Below are 17,624 nucleotides of genomic sequence, written 5' to 3'. Positions count from 1 at the left end.
AAAGTGGGAGCTACAGGCAGATGTGGAGCCAGGAGAGGTGTGGTGTTTGTTTTTCTTCATAGATGCGAGAAATAACGGTGTGTGTATGTGCTGGTGAGGGTGATGCAGCGCAGGGGGAAATGGGGCTGGTGTGGAGGGAGCGGGAGGTCTCGTGATGCTCTGTGCTGGCCTCGGTCGAGAGGACAGTAGGGTGGCTTCATAGTGGGAGGAGGAAGGGGACCGGCTGCAGGTCAGGGGTATGGTTGGGCTGGACTCTCTTCCTATCGCTTCTGTGCAGCTGAGGTCAGAGGGTGGGGTGGGGCTGGAGAGGCCTTGCTGAAGGGTGGCGTAGAGGAGGTCTTGGGGTGTTTCAGAAGCTTGTTTAATCTTAGGGAGGTAGGGAGGGAGAGAGAGAGTAGCCCCAGCCTGTTCTGAACCAGAACTTTGAGGCTTTGTGTTTGTGCCTGGGCCCCCACATGCGTGCTTCTTTAGCTCAGTCAGACCTCCAGGTCGCCGGTGGAGAAACAGGTGAAAATTTTAAAAGCTGCCCACGCGTTCTTCTGGACCTTCTGCATCAGAATTCTGAGACTACTCCCTACACACTGGGCTGTGGCGGGAGCTGGCGTCTCCAGCTTTTCCCGGCCCTTTGCCAGCAGCTTCCAAATTGGGGCAGTTGGGCTGACTCCGCCACCACCCCCGCAACCCCAGCCCCGTTGCAGCATTCGGGAAGTTTTATGAAGTAGAAGAAAAAGGGGAATTAAGACAGCTAGTATTTATTTATTCCAGGCCTCCTTCTCGGTATTTTGTATGTATTATTCTCCCCCGTGAGGTAAGGACTGTTGTCTTAATATTGCATCCTTGGAAACTGAGGCCCAGAGAAGGTAAGTAACGTGCCTGAGGTCATACAGCTTGTAAGTGGTGGAGACAGGTTCTGAGCCTAGGTGGTGTGACTCCAGAAGCCACACCTGTCGCCATTGCTTGCTCCTGCCTCCGGCACTTTGGTGACTTTGTATTATGGGGTCTTTGAGTCCTTGTGTTCTATAAAGTGAGGAAGGCTTTAATTTGATTGAGCCAAAGCCTCCGGAAGACAGCGATTTGATAATGTGATCTTTGGGGATATTCTCATACGGTTCAGTGTTCCTCCCTCATGGCAGAGCTGCTAGGTGCTGCAGCTTCTGGTCTGCTGCCAGTTGCTTCTCAAGCCCGTGGTCTCCAAACAGGCAGCTGCTTGGATGCCTCAGGGGTGCTGCATGGCTTCCGACCACACCCTTTACCCCTCTCTTTAGCCATATAGCTGCTTCTAGCTGTTTTGTCACCTCCCTGTCCTGATCAGCATTTGAGCTTGCCACTCCCTGCTACTCACCTGGGAGGGATAAAGAGCAGAGAGGTGAACGGTGGGAGGGGGAGAGTGTAGTCTGGACGGGCCTTGGAGTCTCCACTGTTGCTCTGAGAACAGATGAGAAGTCATTTGTGGTAAAAGAAGTGAGTGGAGAAAATGCATCTACTGCCTACTTTTCAGAGAGTGCCCTTGCGCTCAGGGGCGAACGTGCTTTAGGGGTACAGGTATTTCCAGGGCCGTGGGGCCTGTGGAAGAGGACTGTGTCCCACAGCAGTGAGATCTGATGGTGGGCTGATCCCAGAAGATCCTGGAAGACTGGTGTGGAGAGCTCTGTATACGGTTTTACCACCTGGGTAACTCAGGCCGTGTCCTGTTCTCTCCTGAGTATATCAGAATATTTATTCTCATAACATGTCATATGGACTGCACTCTTGATAAGCCCGGCTTTCTAACTCCAGTTACAACCCATCTGAGAATACAGGCAGCCTGTCCAGGAACCTAAGTGTATCTTGAATAGTTAAGGGTGCTGTGTGCAGTGCAGTTTCCTGGAAATGGGCGTCCCCCGCGGTTGTCCTATGAGCTGTGCTGCTTTGCATGCCAGAGCAGGCTGCTGAGGGCTTCGGCCCCAGGCTTTGACCTGCCCCATCGCGCCTCCTCCTCTGAGGAGGCCCCGCCCTTGCCTTCTGAGTCCCAGGTGTGCTCTAGTTTTGTTGGGTTCAAGCTTGGTTTAGAAACCATTTTTTAGACACAGAAGAAAATTCACTCTATAATCTCTCTAGATTAAATTGAACGGAATGGATTGAAATTATTTTCTAATTCCCAGAAGATGACTTTGTTTATTTTTCACAGAGTTTTAGGAAACCTTTCTGATTTGCATTTTACTTTATGTAATTAAACTGTTAATACAGATGATGATATAAGTATCCTGTTCTTCTAGGTATCCAAATATATCTTGTGAGTTGCTCACTTCTGATGTCTCCCAGATGAATGATAGACTGGGAGAAGATGAATCCTTGCTAATGAAATTGTATAGCTTCCTCCTAAACGATTCCCCCTTGAACCCACTACTTGCCAGTTTCTTCAGCAAGGTGCTAAGTATTCTTATCAGCAGAAAACCAGAACAGGTAAATATTGTTTTCCAAAAAGGTAAGTATTAGGGCTGATCATCCCCCTGAGATGATCCCCCAGTAATTTTGTTGCTTCAGTGTTCTGAGTGTGCCTTAAATCCAGGTTCTGTAAAAGGATATATTTTAAACCTTAAGCATTCTAAATGCTTGCTGACTTAACACTGACTTACTCATTAATGAATACATTCTAATTTGACCTCTTCTTTTCTGAGTACCTCACATCTCAGTTTTTCAGTATACTTTGGCTTCCTCTTTTGACAAGTGGTTGGAAGCATGAGAATGTTGGGGTCCATTTGTGAGGATAGTGGGGGGAGGGTGCACACTGAGCGCTTGGTGTGTGGGTGGCATCTTAGTGACTATGGTAAAGTAACAGTTTACTTATTTTTTCTTTCCCCTAAGGATGATCACAGGTGAAACTTAAAAAGCTTTCCCATAAATGCAATTGATGGTTAGTTTATGCAAATGGTGATTGTTTCTATTTTGACTCCACTCAAAAACTTGAGCCATCTGGGTACTGACTGTCATGTGCGTACACATGGAGCTCTGCTGTTGCTGTCCGGTAGGGCTTAGCAGGAGCTTATTCCTCACTGTTAACGCCAGGAACCTCTCCCCCCTCTTCCTCCTCTTCCTTCATCATCGTGGTCATCTTCTTCGTGGTGTTGTCCATCTATGTTCTCACATCCCGTCCCCCACGCTTCATTTTGTTCTTAATTCAGATGTACTGTACTTGGGAAACTTACTTTCCAAGTATTTGTCCTATGTGTAGTGGTTCTCGAAAGTGTGGTCCCTGGTCCAACAGCATGAGGACCACCTGAGAACTTGTTAGAAAAGCAAGATCTTGAGGCCCATTCCAGACGTACTGAATCAGACCCTCTGGGGGTGGGGCCCGCAATTTGGGATTTAAGAAGCCTCCCAGATGACCGTGGTGCAGGCTGAAATTTGAGAATCACTGCTCTAGTGGGAACTGGTGTGGAAAAGGACCTGCTTATTACGAGGAGGCTGTGATCCACTTATGGAAACAGGCACCCAGGGAGCAACAACAGCCTCAGATGCCCGAGTGCAACCTAGCAGTCCTGCAGAGTGCAGCCAGCAGGGGTGTGATGACAGGGGTGCAGGGGTCACACCAGTTGGGCCTGGCATCCTTCGTGGTGGAAAACAGGCTCCTTGACCCGTCCTTGCTGTCAGCAAACATGGAGGGACTGGAACTATTTTAGGCCCAGTACGTCTGTCCTTTGCCAAGGCAAAGTGGATACATGTCTTATTTTAGACGAGGCTGTTCTTTCATGTTCTTAATTGAGCAGGATTACCTTCCTAAGTGTATTGGAATTGAGGTTCTTTTTCCTTAGATAGTAATCCCCAAATCATGATCACTGCAATACAGATTGTCGTTCCTTCTTCTGTCTTTTGATGAGAAGTGACAGTACTACCGACTGTTTTAGGAAAGTGCAAGCCATCCCATCAGTCTAAGGTACCTAGTCAGTTCCAGATGGTTGTAGTCACAATTGAGACAGGGCTCACACCTTTATCATGCTTTTCTCCTCACTCTGTTCTGGGGAAACCCAAATTTGTGGGCCCTGGATTTCAGTGTACCTTTATTATATGTGAGAGTACAATTAAAGCTCTCTGCTGCTCTACATATTTGCATTGGTCTTCGAGGCCAGACATGTTACCTGTGTAAGGAACATGGCACGTGCCAATTAAATGCCGAGAGGAGGGCCCATTCGCTCTGCTGCTCGTCGGGCTTCTCATTTAAGCCCTCAGCCACGAGAGGATTCGAGAGCCCTTGCTCTTTCAGCTTCAGGGAAAGGTCACACTGCACCTTTCTATCCTTTTGAGAATTTTGAGTGTAAATAAAGGTTTCCCATCACATAATGTATTAGTAAGGATATATGCAACTGCAAGTAATGAAAAAAATGCAGACTCAGTCTGACCTAACCAGTACAGACATTCATTAACTCGTGGAGCAGGAGGTCCAGCTGCGTGAAGCATCGTCAGTGTTGGATGGGCGGGCCCCCCAGCAGTGCGGTCCTCCAGCTTGCTGTCCCTGCTGTGCCACCACGGCACTGGCTGGGACTTGTGCCTTTGGGCTCCAGAGTCAGTGCTTTTGCCACTAAATAATGCAGTATTTTGGCCACATTTGACTCTTTCTGCCTCTCTTCTCCACTGTGCTTTTAAAACTACCATGTGACTCAGTTGTGAGTGGATTAATTATGTATAACTTCTTGAAGGTTTATGTTACAGAGTTCAACCTCATTGTCTAGAGAAGCAACATGTGATGGTTAATCCTGCATTTACACCCGATGATGGTGTGAGGCAGTTTTTAGTTCATCCCTGGCTGTTAGACGTTGTGTGGGATAATGGCAGACTTGTGGCTTTGGGGCATTTAAATCTCAGGGCATCCACTTTTTAGCTTCTAGCAAGATATTTCACTGGTCTGAGCCTCAGTTTCCTCATCTATAACACTGAGTTGAGCAACCCTGCCTCACAGGCTTCTGAGAGACTCCGGTGAGACTTTTGTCAGGGCAGCTGCCACGCTGATTGTGCTGCTTCTGGGACTTTAGAACAGGTGATTTGTGCACACGGACAGGAACCAGAAGGTACACAAGGGTGTCCAGGCCAGAACAGGTGCCTTCTTCCACCTGCGCAGGAGAGACCCAGGTGGCGGTCATGACTGTATGACTGTTTTCATAACTCCTCGGGGTAACTGTCAGCCTCTTCCACACTCACTCACCCTCCTTGTGTTAATTTGATCAGGTGAATTGCTGACATAAAATGCAAATGTGATTTTCTATGGCACGTGAATTAGCCACTTTGATGTAGAAATCTTTATATTTTTTATTTTTCTTACTTGCTAGAGTACAGGTAGGATTTTGAATGTTTATTCTGTGTTTTCATGTAAAGCCTAATCGACTTGCTTTATGTCCATAAACTATTAAGTGGTGTATTTGCTTGCTCTTTATAGGGTGTTAAATTTTTAGTCCTCATTCTTTGAGAATTAATAATGAAAGTGAACAGAAATAAAAGATTATGGTGTGTTTGTATTAGGGAACATGTGGTAATTTAAGAGATTTTTTTCCCCAAGAGGTTTTTGAATGTTGTAACGATTAGAAGGCTTTCCAATTTGACATCTTACTACTAATTCAGCATTTGCTATTCCTAAACTTAAAGTGGTGGTGGATTTTGGAGGGGGCAGCTAGATGGGTCATGACTGAAAGCATCCTAAAGTTGATAGTTCCCAAGTGGTGTGTCTTTCAGTTGTGGCTGTTCTCCTCTAGATTGTGGATTTCCTAAAGAAGAAACGTGACTTTGTGGACCTTATTATGAAGCACATAGGAACATCGGCCATCATGGACTTGTTGCTCAGGCTCCTGACTTGCATTGAGCCCCCACAGCCCAGGCAGGATGTGCTGAATGTGAGTAGGATCACGGCCGCTGTGGACGGGCTGGGGAGTGGCGCTCGAGCTGCTGGGCTGCTCAGTCTGGGCGGGATTCTAGGGGATTGGTAGAAAGTGGTCTGGGAAACGGGGGTGGGGGGTGGATTCCAAAATGGGAAGAGATTCAGATCTTTCAGGATTAGGATTCCTGACGTGTACATCCCTAGGTACATAGGCTGTCTCCTTGTGAGGGGTTCTTTCCCTTTGCTGGTCTGCTCTTCAGTGGGAGTAGGAAGGTAGAATGGGAGCTAAAAGTCTCATCTGAGAATTCTGTGAGGCTTCTTTCTTGAGAAGATGGTCACACTGCAGAGATATCTCTGAAAGTCAAAAAGAAGAGGTGTTGGCATTTCTAGGGAATCTGGCTTCAGAAGTAACTTTCTTCTCGTGGATACCTAGGAGCATGGGATAAGAAGGAGAAAGGAGTTTACCTCCAAAAGGGCACATATTTTAAAATTTGGTGAGGTGGTTATTTCAGGACATGTGTGTATCCTGAGGAGCTGCCTTGGGTGGGATTTGGGTGGGCAGATGAGGGTGTGAGTGACTTGAAGGTGAGGTTTCTCACAGCTTCTCGTCTTTGCTTCTTGTTTTCTGTCTCTTCCTCTCTTTTGTCCCTTTCACCGCCTCCTTCCAGAACCATTCCCCAGTCCAATCCATCTTTTTTGTTTTTTTAATTAATTAATTTTTGGCTGTGTTGGGTCTTCGTTGCTACGCGTGGGCTTTCTCTAGTTGTGACGAGCGGGGGCTACTCTTCGTTGCGGTGTGTGGGCTTCTCATTGCGGTGACTTCTCTTGTTGTGGAGCACAGGCTCTAGGTGCATGGGCTTCATTAGTTGCGGCACGTGGGCTCAGTAGTTGTGGCTCATGGGCTCTAGAGCGCAGGCTCAGTAGTTGTGGCGCACGGGCTTCGTTGCTCCATGGCATGTGGGATCTTCCCGGACCAGAGCTCGAACCCATGTCCCCTGCATTGGCAGGTGGATTCTTAACCACTGTGCCACCAGGGAAGTCCCTCAATCCATCTTTAATACTCAACCTCAAACCTTAGAACTCTGGAAACAAGTTTTATTGAAAAAGCTAAAGACCTGAAGGCCCAGAAGGAGGGTCTGTCGGGTGGTGTCCCAGGGAAGGACATGTTCTACCAAGGTGGGCAGGCGTGCCGGAGCGTGTGTTTGTGTGAGTGGGAGAGTCTGGGGGTCGGGTCAGGGCTGGGTCTGTAGGAGCAGGCAGAGGTCTACTGAGAACCGTGGTCATGTGAGGAAGTCAGCTGCGGGGGCCTCGTGGATGGCCTGGGAGTTGCCTGTGGGAGAGGGCCCTAAATTGGGACTCTGGCCCTTTTTAGGTGTGCTTTTGTGGATGGAGTCTCTTCTCAGTAGAGGTTGGGGATTCCAGGGAAGGTAGTTAAGGATAGGAGGGATGGTCACCTTTATGTTTGGATTATTATTGGGGAAAATTATTCAGTGTGGTTTCTTAGGATTCCTTTGGTCACTGCTGGGTTGAATTTTAGGGCCCACTTCCAGAGGAATAGGTGCGTTTCTGGAGGGGTGTGGTGGTGGGTCGTGAATAAAGGCGTAGCTCGGGGGAAGGGTAGTTAGAAACCCCTCAATGTCTTACTTTGATTGGGGGGCCCACCGTGGGCTTGGGCTGTCGGTGCTTGTTAATAGCTGTGGACTCAGTGAGGGTGGGCGTTTGATTCGTTCACTGACCACAAAGTTTCCTACTTTTTCTCTTGGCCGTCAGGACCCTCTGCCCCACCTCCTATGTAGAGGTGTTTGCATCCTGTTTTAGGTCGTTGCTACTCAAAGTTTGGTCCCAAACGTCACCTGGGAGCATGTTAGAAATCCCAGGTCTCACCCCTGCCCTGCTGAGTCAGAATCTGTGTTTGAACAGATTCAAACACAGTGTACTTCACGTACACATTTTAAAACATCTTAAAATGTAAAGTTGGGCCTCTGCCTTTGTGGTATAGTCTCCTAATAGCTTTTGTTTGCACTTTCCTTTGGCATGTTCTCCTTAAGGAACCTAGAGACAACCTAAGAATTTCTCCACATGCCTTTATCAAAGCGTGTCCGATTTCTTGCCACCCACTCCTAGCCTCACCCCACCCCACGCCCAGCCCCGCCGCCATCTCTGTTAACCTTTGGGATTTTGTGTGTGTGCACGCCCGTTCCAGGTAGTGAGTGCCTTGTTTATTACGGTGTTCCTGTTCCTTGTGGAACTAATATTACGCCGGCTGATTTTTCATTTATTCTCATCCCCTTCATATTTTCATTCATGGCAGTATTTCATATATGGTGGAAGAAGAGAGTGTCCTAATCATGGTGATAGCTTGCTAGCATGTGGCAGGGCAGACAAACTCTGTTTCTGTGGTGCCCGCCGGCCCCCACGTTTCCTGCGGTTGTTTTGGTTTTAGAAGGTAAAAAGTTCATCATGTGTTTTAAGCCAGAGGCTTGCTACTAAATATTGCTTTTCTCAGCCTTTTTGAAGCTCTCTTAAAGTGAATGCTCTCTTACAGAAAATGTATAAGTTCCATTCCCCCCGCCTTCATGTCCAAAGTACAGACTGTTTTAGTACCCAGTGTCTGAGAATTAACATCACTAAGAAACTGATGTATAGAATTTTTGGATGTGGGTATTGTGACTTGGGGAGTAGTTGGTACTGTAGCTACTGTTAAAATAATATATTCACTGGCATTTTCCTTGGGGGACTTTTAATTTCCTGTAGTGTTCAAAGTCCAGAGAAAACCTGTAACATTCTACTTAAAATGTGATGGATATTTCCAAGTATGTTTATCTTCATTGGGGCTTGAACAAGAGCCACTCATTGCTATGATTACTTCTACAATGTGTTTTACAGTGGTTAAATGAGGAGAAAATTATCCAGAGGCTTGTGGAAATAGTTCATCCATCGCAAGAAGAAGATGTAAGTTCTCTTGTGTGACTATAAACTTGATTTAAAAAAAAAAAATGAACCATGTTTATTTGGGCACAGAGCATAATTGTACTAGATGTGAAGGTAGAGGGTAGGTAACAGCGATCACCTGGCATTCTTCAAGTTGACAGGTTTCTAAACACCAAAGGCTTTTTAAAATACTGCATTTTGCCGATACTCAGAAAATTTCCCGGAATGTGAAACAGTGAGCCTTGGGTCTAGCTCCTTCTCCTTCTTAGAGCTGAGACTTCGTGCTGCATCTGCTTGCCTTTATTACAAACCTCCTCCACACTTTGTTTTTCTTTTATACCCATCATTAGTCCAAATGATGTGGCCACGTCTGTGTGCATTTGTTTTTTCCATCCTGGCTAAAGCTTTCCAGACAGCGCAGCAGGATCCTGGTCACCATTGAATCCTTAAGAGGGATGAGCTCTTGGTGGTTCTACTTCCTGGCTCGGGCTTTTGTGCTGACAGGTTTGGCCTTTGTCCTGGGTGCTAAAGAATGACTTGGCAGTAGAATTGAAGCTACTTTGGAGTTTGCACGTTGAGCTCCATGCTGAGGGGATGCTTGGGGGCGGGGTGGGGTCACCAGGACCAGGGGGAATGCTGCTGTAGAGGAGGCTGTCCCCCTACTTCTCTGCTGCTGCCCTTGTTGCTGCCTTCAGTAGTGGACTGACTCTTGTGGAGCTGCCAGCATTTGGCCATTTCTGCCTATGGAAATGACAGTTCCACGTGGTTCAAGGTAGTATCTACAAAGGAGTTGTTTCAAACAACATGCAGGGTATGTCATGGGGCATGGGCAGCCTCCTTGGATGCCTCTAGCTTGGACTAATCGGAGAGTGAGCGCCATAGAGGAGACAGTGCAGAGGAAGGAGCATGTGGCCGGAGCGTGTTCTCCCCACCAAGACAGATTTCCTGTGGAGGTAGATGTAGCCCCTTCTACTGCAGTCCATTAAAAAACTTCTGGTACCTGGAGTTTATCTAAAGCAGCCTCCCCATCCCACCGCCCCCTTCAGAAAAGAGAAGAGCTAACCATTAAAGGGGCTGTTGATTCCCACCCTCCCCTGAGACAGTACATCATGTGCTCCCTGCAGTATCGTTACTGCTGACTCTCAGGAAGGACACTCCAGTGTGTGCACGTACTGGATGCTAGAGCTTCGACGGCGCCCTCGGCCTGGTTGGGGTGATGAGCCCTCCTGCTGTGGCTGGGGGAGTTGGATGGTTCCAAGAGCACATTTCCCTTGTGCTGGAAATGTGGCCGGTGCAGGCCGAGGAGAGTGAGGACAGGAGCGTGGCCTGCCCTATTCATGGGGTAGGGAGGACACATCCACAGACGAGGCTTGCTCATCACTAGGTTCCTGCTCAACAGGTACTGTCCTTGTCTGAAGGGTCCAGGAGAAGTTGACAGAGGAGAAGCCCAACTCTGCAGCAACTTTTTTTTGCAAAGGACAAAGCGTTTGGGGCATCAGCACCTTCTCTAACTGACTTGCAAGAGAAGTTAATTTTGTCTTTTGGACAGTCCTGTTGATACTTCCGTTTTGTATTAAGTGATGAATTGCATATATTTATTGAGGAAATGTTAGACTCCTGATTGCAAACAGTGGATTTTGATACCCTGGTGTGTGTTGTCATCTGTGCTGGAACCTGCTGGTCTCACTGGGCAGGTGATGCTCAGTGCCACATGCCACGGAGCATAGGCGTTTGGTGCTGAGATTTCAGAACTTTCCTGTAGAATAGCACACTGCGCACTGAAAGAAGTAATATTTCTTATCCATTAGTATATTCCAGAAAGCTGCGTTTATTTTTTTAAGCCAAAGAATTGTGTTCATCTTTCTTTGCTGCTAAAAGGATATAAATTTGGGGGGTTATATTTTTCTTCAAGTATTTAATTAAAGAAATTTTTCCTTGTCAGAACTTTAATTACATTTCCCTACACAAAGTAACGTGTATTTTGTTTGTGGTATTGTTAAGTAAAGCCTGGAAGGGTAAAATACTCATGCTTGACATATGTTATTTCTTTGGACCCTGGCTTTTTATTCACTGTAGCTTATGGCCAGTGTTAATTTGTGTTATTTCTTAAGCAGTTTCTTCACTAACTTTATTTTATTATAAATTTGACTTCTGATGTGTTTTATAGTTAAAATTGTACTTCTTTCCTTTAGCGGCATTCAAATGCATCACAGTCACTTTGTGAAATTGTTCGCCTGAGCAGAGACCAGATGTTACAAATTCAGAACAGTACAGAACCAGACCCCCTGCTTGCCACTCTAGAAAAGTATGTTTGAAACTCTCTTCTTGTTCTTTTTCACATTGATGCTATTTGATGTGCTTCCAGTGTAAGTACTTGGTAAGTGTTTCTTACGTGGGAATCCTGTCCCTGGAAAATAACCTGTGGATGGCTGAGAAGGCAGGAAAACCTGCTTATCTGATCTCAGCCAGTCGTGATGCCCATTGGAGACTTACAGGGTAAGAATGTAAATAAATGACATTTATATGTAGACTTTGAACTTTTCAATAATTGTAAACTAAGTTCTATAAAACTATCATGGATGGGACATCATAACTGCTGTCACTGCCTCCATGGTCTTTGGGGAAGATAGTATATGAAGTAATTTGACCCATCTTAGTCAGTGATTTTTTCTTTTTTTAAATTTTTTGGCCATGCCGCGTGGCTTGCGGGATCTTAGTTCCCCGACCAGAGATTAAACCCGCACCATCAGCAGTGAAAGGGCCAAGTCCTGACCACTGGACCACCAGGGAATTCCCAGTCAGTGATTTTTAATCAGAAGTTCTTCTTAGGATCCACTGTACCTTGGCAGCTGACTGGGGTAACCTGAGCAGACCTGATTCGAAGGCTTATACATCTTGTATGTTTTGTTTCTTTATATTGCTTCTGCCCTTATTTTTAGATAATTCCTAATGAACAGACATCTCATGTGTTTCAGGTGGAAGACAGCTTGGGGGTGGTGTAGTATTTTGAAATCTGCGAATGGCCAACCTACCATACTGGTATTTGTAGATTCATACATTTTCAGGAAGAGTATGGGCATACGTTTGCCTGCATCCCTACAACTGAACGTTATTTTAGTAAACAAAAATAAGGCATTTCCCCACTTTGGATGAGTAACTGGAAAGAGTGCCTACAGTTAGCGTTGTTATGTACGAGTGGCAGTCTCGCATCAGTTTACTGCTACTGTTGTTCTTCTTAATGACTTTGTTGGAATTTTTTAGTCCTCCTGTATATTGAGACTCGTTTGCATCTTTTGGCCGGGAAGACCCTTTTATTAAACTAAGACATTTGTGTGTATTGTTTACTTGGCAAGTGTGAGACAAACAAGGAACAAATTAGAGACAAGATACCGTGTTTTAAACTCTGTATTCTGAGAAATAAAGTTGTATTTTCCCAGTGTGCATTGTAGAATCGGAAGGAATTGACTAGTTCTCTCAAGTAGCAAGACAAGAGATTATCAGCTTCTGAGTAAAATGTCATCTTACCTGCCCCATTTCAGTTATTCTTGGGCATTATGGCATATGTACTCCTTTTATAATATACAATACCGATAATTGTAGTAGAAATAGGTTGAACCATGTAAAAATTAACTTACTCAAGTTAAAAAATGTTGACTGACAGTAATTTCATATGGTTCATGACTGCACTGTCCAATAGAAATATAATAAAAGTCATGTAATTTAAAAATTCTAGTAGCCATATTAAAGTAAAAAAATAGGTGAAATTAATTTTTATGTTTTATTTAATAGGTACAAAATAATATTTCAACATATGTTCATTTAAAAAATTATTAATGAGTGAGTCTACATTCTTTACTTTGTGCAAAGTTTTGGAAATCCAGTGTGTAGTTTACACTTAGAGTAGGCCAGTTCAGACTAGTTACCTTTTGAGCGTTCTGTGGCCACAGGTGGTGCTTGGCTCCCTTCCTGGACTGTGCAGGTTCACCCCGAGTGTCAGGCTGGTCAGTAGTAATCACTGAGTTCTTCTGTGCCAGCCCTCTCTTCACTCAACTCTATTTGGACTAAACGTGGGATCTAGCTATTGGAGCCTCTGTGTGCACTAGCTAATATATTTCAGACTGTGTTTTTAGACCTGGATCAGGCAACTGTACTTTGATGCAGAGAGGTACATAATCAACATCATTAAATGTTAGTCAGAGTAAATTTCTTCAACTACATGGTCCTAAAGAGTCAGGGGCTCCGTGGTGTCACTGAGTTAAACCTTCACTGCACTGAGCATCGGGGAGTCTTAACTCTATAACAGTGCTTCCCACACTCTTCTTGAGGATGAGAACCAACCCTTTTTAATATCAGACGTGTTCCCACATTATAGTCGTTCTCTTTAGTATCTGTTGATTGAGGAAGTACACAGTGACCAAAGGCTCCTGTGAGCTTAGTAAGCTTTTATTAATTTTAACAGTATCTGTGTATATTTTATATATTGTTATATATCTGTATGTATTTGATTATCACCTAATAATATATAGCAGTGTTGTGTTATAAGCCAGTCTACTCGGTATACAGGCTAACCCCCACATAAACACCGTATGTGTAACTGGAAGTGTAGGTTAGCACTGCAGGAAAAATTGGAAATGAGCTAAGGTTAAAGAGAATGGTCAAGGTGGGTAGGGATACCAAAAGGCCTCTAAGAGGTGTTAGGTAGTGAGTGTTAGCTTGGGAAACAATCTGAGCTTAAATTGAATGTATTTAATTTAGTAGCTCTGTTGTGGGAAAATCTGAAGTTCCAGAATTCCTTTAAAACTAGTTGTGTTAGGGAGGGTTGGACCAGGCAGCTCCTAATTCTTGATGCTAATGAGCTGACAGTGGGTCGGCCTCTGGGCCGGGTTGAGCCCAGTTATTTTTATAGATGCGAGTCTTTAGCTGCCCACACAAAAACAAAACAAAACAGAAGTGCGCCATCGTCTCAAAGGCCTGGGTGAAGAACCTGGCTGGCCTCGTGCGTAACACAGCTCACATAATGAACTTTATTGGTGTTCGTCTAAGAACTCCATTTTTTTTTTTTGCGGTACGCGGGCCTCTCTCTGTTGTGGCCTCTCCCGTTGCGGAGCACAGGCTCCGGACGCGCAGGCTCAGCGGCCATGGCTCACGGGCCCATCCACTCCGCGGCATGTGGGATCTTCCCAGACCGGGGCACGAACCCGCGTCCCCTGCATCGACAGGCGGACTCTCAACCACTGCGCCACCAGGGAAGCCCAAGAACTCCATTTTTTAAAAAGTGAAAGTGAATATGTCTTCTCATTTGTAAATAAATGCCTTATTATTTAAAGAATATGAAGGCATTCTTTTTATCCTGTTTAATAAGCTCAGTTCTTCAGTTTATGATTTCTTCTGTATTTGGTGATATTTGTATGTTTAGCTAAGACTCAGAATATGGCTCAGCTGCTGGGTTGCATCTTGACCGTCACATTTTTGCTGGTTATTATCTCATTTTTGTCCATTAGTAGAACACTGTCCATGGGTATGGTAGACTTCCAATTTGATGCAGCCATGAAAGAGTGAGAACCTCTTTGTTAGCCACTCCCTTCAGGCATCAGGGTTTATGAAAGGTGATATTGCTCTCTGGAAAGTTAGACACTACAGCTGAATGAGAAGGTGGACATCTACAGTTGGATGCCCTGTCGGTACCCCTCTACCTGGGGTGAGGCTGCTATTTGAAGAATATACGTATTTACAGAAAAGCAGTCTGTTTTCCAGAGCTCAGTTCCAAGTTTAATAGTTACTCTGTAGACTGCTGTGTGTTTAGTGACTTTTACAGTACTGTTTTGGGTAGAGATCTCACAAGCAATTCTAGTGCTGGTCTGAGAGTACTTGAAAGCTACTTCCTGCAAGGGGATCCTCTGAAGTTAGGTTAGATACCAGTTTTATTTGCTTCCCCCAAAGAGAAAGAGATTCTCTCCTACTTGCTGCCCTAACCTGGCAAAGGAACTGGTGTTAGTAGCCAGTGAGCACAGCTGTACCTTGGGGTGACTAGTGTGTCTGCCAGGTGGGCACCAGGGACAACACAGCTGTCCCTCTCATTGCTAAGGTGATTCCATTTCTTAATCCCCATGGGTTCTAAAAATTACTGAGATCCTAAGAAACAGGTTTTCCTTGAGAACATCCGTATAAATTTATTCACCTAACAGGTTACCCTTGTATTCTACATTAATTGTGACCTTGTATACATGTATGGGGGGGTGTCATGGGAAGAGCCTGTGGAGAATACTTTTGGGGCAGTAGTTCAGTCACACCCATTTCACTGCTACCACATTATTTTGGTTTACCAAATTTTAGTTGTAGAGTACAGTGCAGCAAGTGATGTTATCTTGTGTCTGTTTTAGATCTTTGTTAATTATACATGAATGCCTTTGTGGGAAAACATTTATGGTTTCTTTTGTAAAAAGTCCCCTCCTTCTGTGGGGCTGAAGGGTTCTGAGTCTTTTTACCGCCCGTCCCCACCATCTGAGTAGGAGGTGACTTCCAGTCGTGAGGTGTTTGTTGGCTTTCAACAAAATTGGCAAAGGCAAGCAGGGCCCAGATGACTTTGCTGAGGGGAGGGGATAGGAATATATATATATATATATATATATATATATATATATATATATATATATATATATATATATATATATATATATATATATATATATGTCTGTGTTACATTTATGATAAGCAAGATCACTGGCCTTCCTTATAGATATATTAAACATAAAATATTGTTAATAAATATGCACAAGTGAGGTTGAACTCTTTTATACTTGTCTTACTGATACCATGATCTTTTTCTCCGAAGTTGTTTGTGTTAAACAGTGTTACAATTAGTGCTTGACTATTGATTTGTTTTCGTAGGCAAGAAATCATAGAGCAGCTCCTATCAAATATTTTCCACAAGGAGAAGAATGAATCGGCCATAGTCAGCGCAGTCCAGATATTGTTGGCTTTACTTGAGACACGGCGACCAACGTAAGTTTTCCTTTCTGTCTTGCGAAATGAGCCATTTGGTTTTGCTTTTAGAATTTTTAAAAGCTAAGAGTTAAGTTGTTGGTTGATCGCTACAGTATCATGCCCGTGAATTTCAGGTGTTGAATCTTTTTCTACTATATAAATAGTTTTATATGAATGGGATGCATAGATGTAGTTGAACTATATGGTTTGGTAAACACTATTGGCAATATGTGGATTCTAGTCATTTGGGGTATTGTAGTAGTTACCAGAATGCTTCTATAATAAGTCAAACCCATACAGAATGGCTCAAACACAAGAGAAGCTTATTTCTTGCTTATGAAAATTGAAAATAGGTGTTCCTGGTTTGTATGCAGCTCTCCTCCAAGTGGCAGTTCAGGGCTCTTTCCATCTTGTGATTCTGTCCAGTGCTTGCTAACTTGAGGCTTTGGGTTGTTTTTTTCTGGGGTTTCACATATGAGGCAACTACAGTTCATTAGGCTGTTTAAAAATGGACGGGCAGGTGGCTTGAGACCTTAAGGAAAACTTTGTGCTGTGTGTTTCAGAATCAGAAATATAGTCTTGTTTTCCCTATGTATGTGCCTCTGGACAAGTCAATTAATATTTGTCATATTATTCTTTTTTTTCTTTTTTTCTTTTCTTTTTTTTTTTTTTGCTGTACGCGGGCCTCTCACTGTTGTGGTGTCTCCCGTTGCGGAGCACAGGCTCCAGATGCGCAGGCTCAGCGGCCATGGCTCACGGGCCCAGCCGCTCCGTGGCATGTGGGATCTTCCTGGACCGGGGCACGAACCCGCGTCCCCTGCATCGGCAGGCCGACTCTAAACCGCTGCGCCACCAGGGAAGCCCTGTCATATTATTCTTTACAGTTTATACCCAAAGCTAATTTACTTACTAATTGTCAGAGTTTTCCTAATTGTTCTCTGGAGAATGAGAATTTGAAGAGGTATGTATGTGTTTGCATTCTGGGAACATGTGGTTTAGAGATTAGAATTTGTATTTTCTTACCCACTATTGGATCCATCCAGTAAAGCAGAGGGCATGAAGAGGAGGAGAGACACGGTCTGCTGTCAGCATATGAAAATTTAGCCATCCAGCGTTTCTGGATTTAGTTTGTGATGTCATTTTGGTTTCCAGCAAAATAGTAAACACAGCCTTACCAATCCCTGCTTCCCAAAGTCTTCATCTCTATTTCTGGTTCTTTAATCTCTGGTTAGTGATAATGGAAGGGCAGTGTGGCAGCACTGCTTCAGCTCTGTTGTCATTTGGAGTTGTATCTGCAGTTTTGACTTTGCCTATGTCTTCCCTGGTAAATCATATTTTAAATAGCGTAACCAGTAACTTAAGGTATTAATCAGGTGATACAGGACTGTTATCTTGCTACTCATGCTGCAAGGCAGTTGCATCATCTCTCAAAATGGTTCAAAAGCACATGAGCTGGTGCTGCGAGATTTATATTGACAACTCTGTCTTGAGAATGGAGACGATACAGTAATAAATGACAGGAAGGAATTTCTGATCAGAAGGGACTTATCCTCAGACCACAAAGGTTTATCAAATACTAAGCACGATTAACTTTAAAGAGGGGCAGGTGGAGGGGTGGTGGACAACTGAGATCTTAGCCTTATCCTTATGTGATTTCTGAATCCCTAGGATAAAGGATAAATCTTAAAAATATTTGGACAAGAAAAAAGTGGGTTAACTACAAAGCAAATCACGTTGCCAGACATGTCATTTGTAAAGCTAACTAAACACTGAAAAACAGGGGGCAGGATTGTGACCCTGAAGCACTTTTGTTGCTGTGTGAGGGCAGGAGGCATTTTCAAGCGTATGGACCTCAGTGTCCCATCCG

General features: G+C 44.5%; 1 protein-coding gene across 10 annotated transcripts in view; it reads left to right on the top strand.

Annotated features, from left to right (window-relative positions):
* PPP6R3 (protein phosphatase 6 regulatory subunit 3) overlaps window positions 1-17,624 on the top strand; it is a 126,578-nt gene that overhangs the window by 55,582 nt on the left and 53,372 nt on the right. For all 10 annotated transcript variants that reach the window (XM_079928831.1, XM_079928836.1, XM_079928835.1 and 7 more), the window contains 5 exons: window positions 2,256-2,442; window positions 5,721-5,858; window positions 8,729-8,794; window positions 10,966-11,078; window positions 15,662-15,775. In XM_079928831.1, coding sequence (XP_079784957.1) covers window positions 2,256-2,442; window positions 5,721-5,858; window positions 8,729-8,794; window positions 10,966-11,078; window positions 15,662-15,775 — 618 coding nt within the window. The remainder of the gene's footprint in view (window positions 1-2,255; window positions 2,443-5,720; window positions 5,859-8,728; window positions 8,795-10,965; window positions 11,079-15,661; window positions 15,776-17,624) is intronic.

The sequence above is a fragment of the Stenella coeruleoalba genome, assembly GCF_951394435.1.
Source record: "Stenella coeruleoalba genome assembly, chromosome: 8".
Lineage (NCBI taxonomy): Eukaryota > Metazoa > Chordata > Mammalia > Artiodactyla > Delphinidae > Stenella > Stenella coeruleoalba.
The sequence above is the reverse complement of the archived record's forward strand: the minus strand, read 5'-3'. Positions and strand labels throughout refer to the sequence as shown.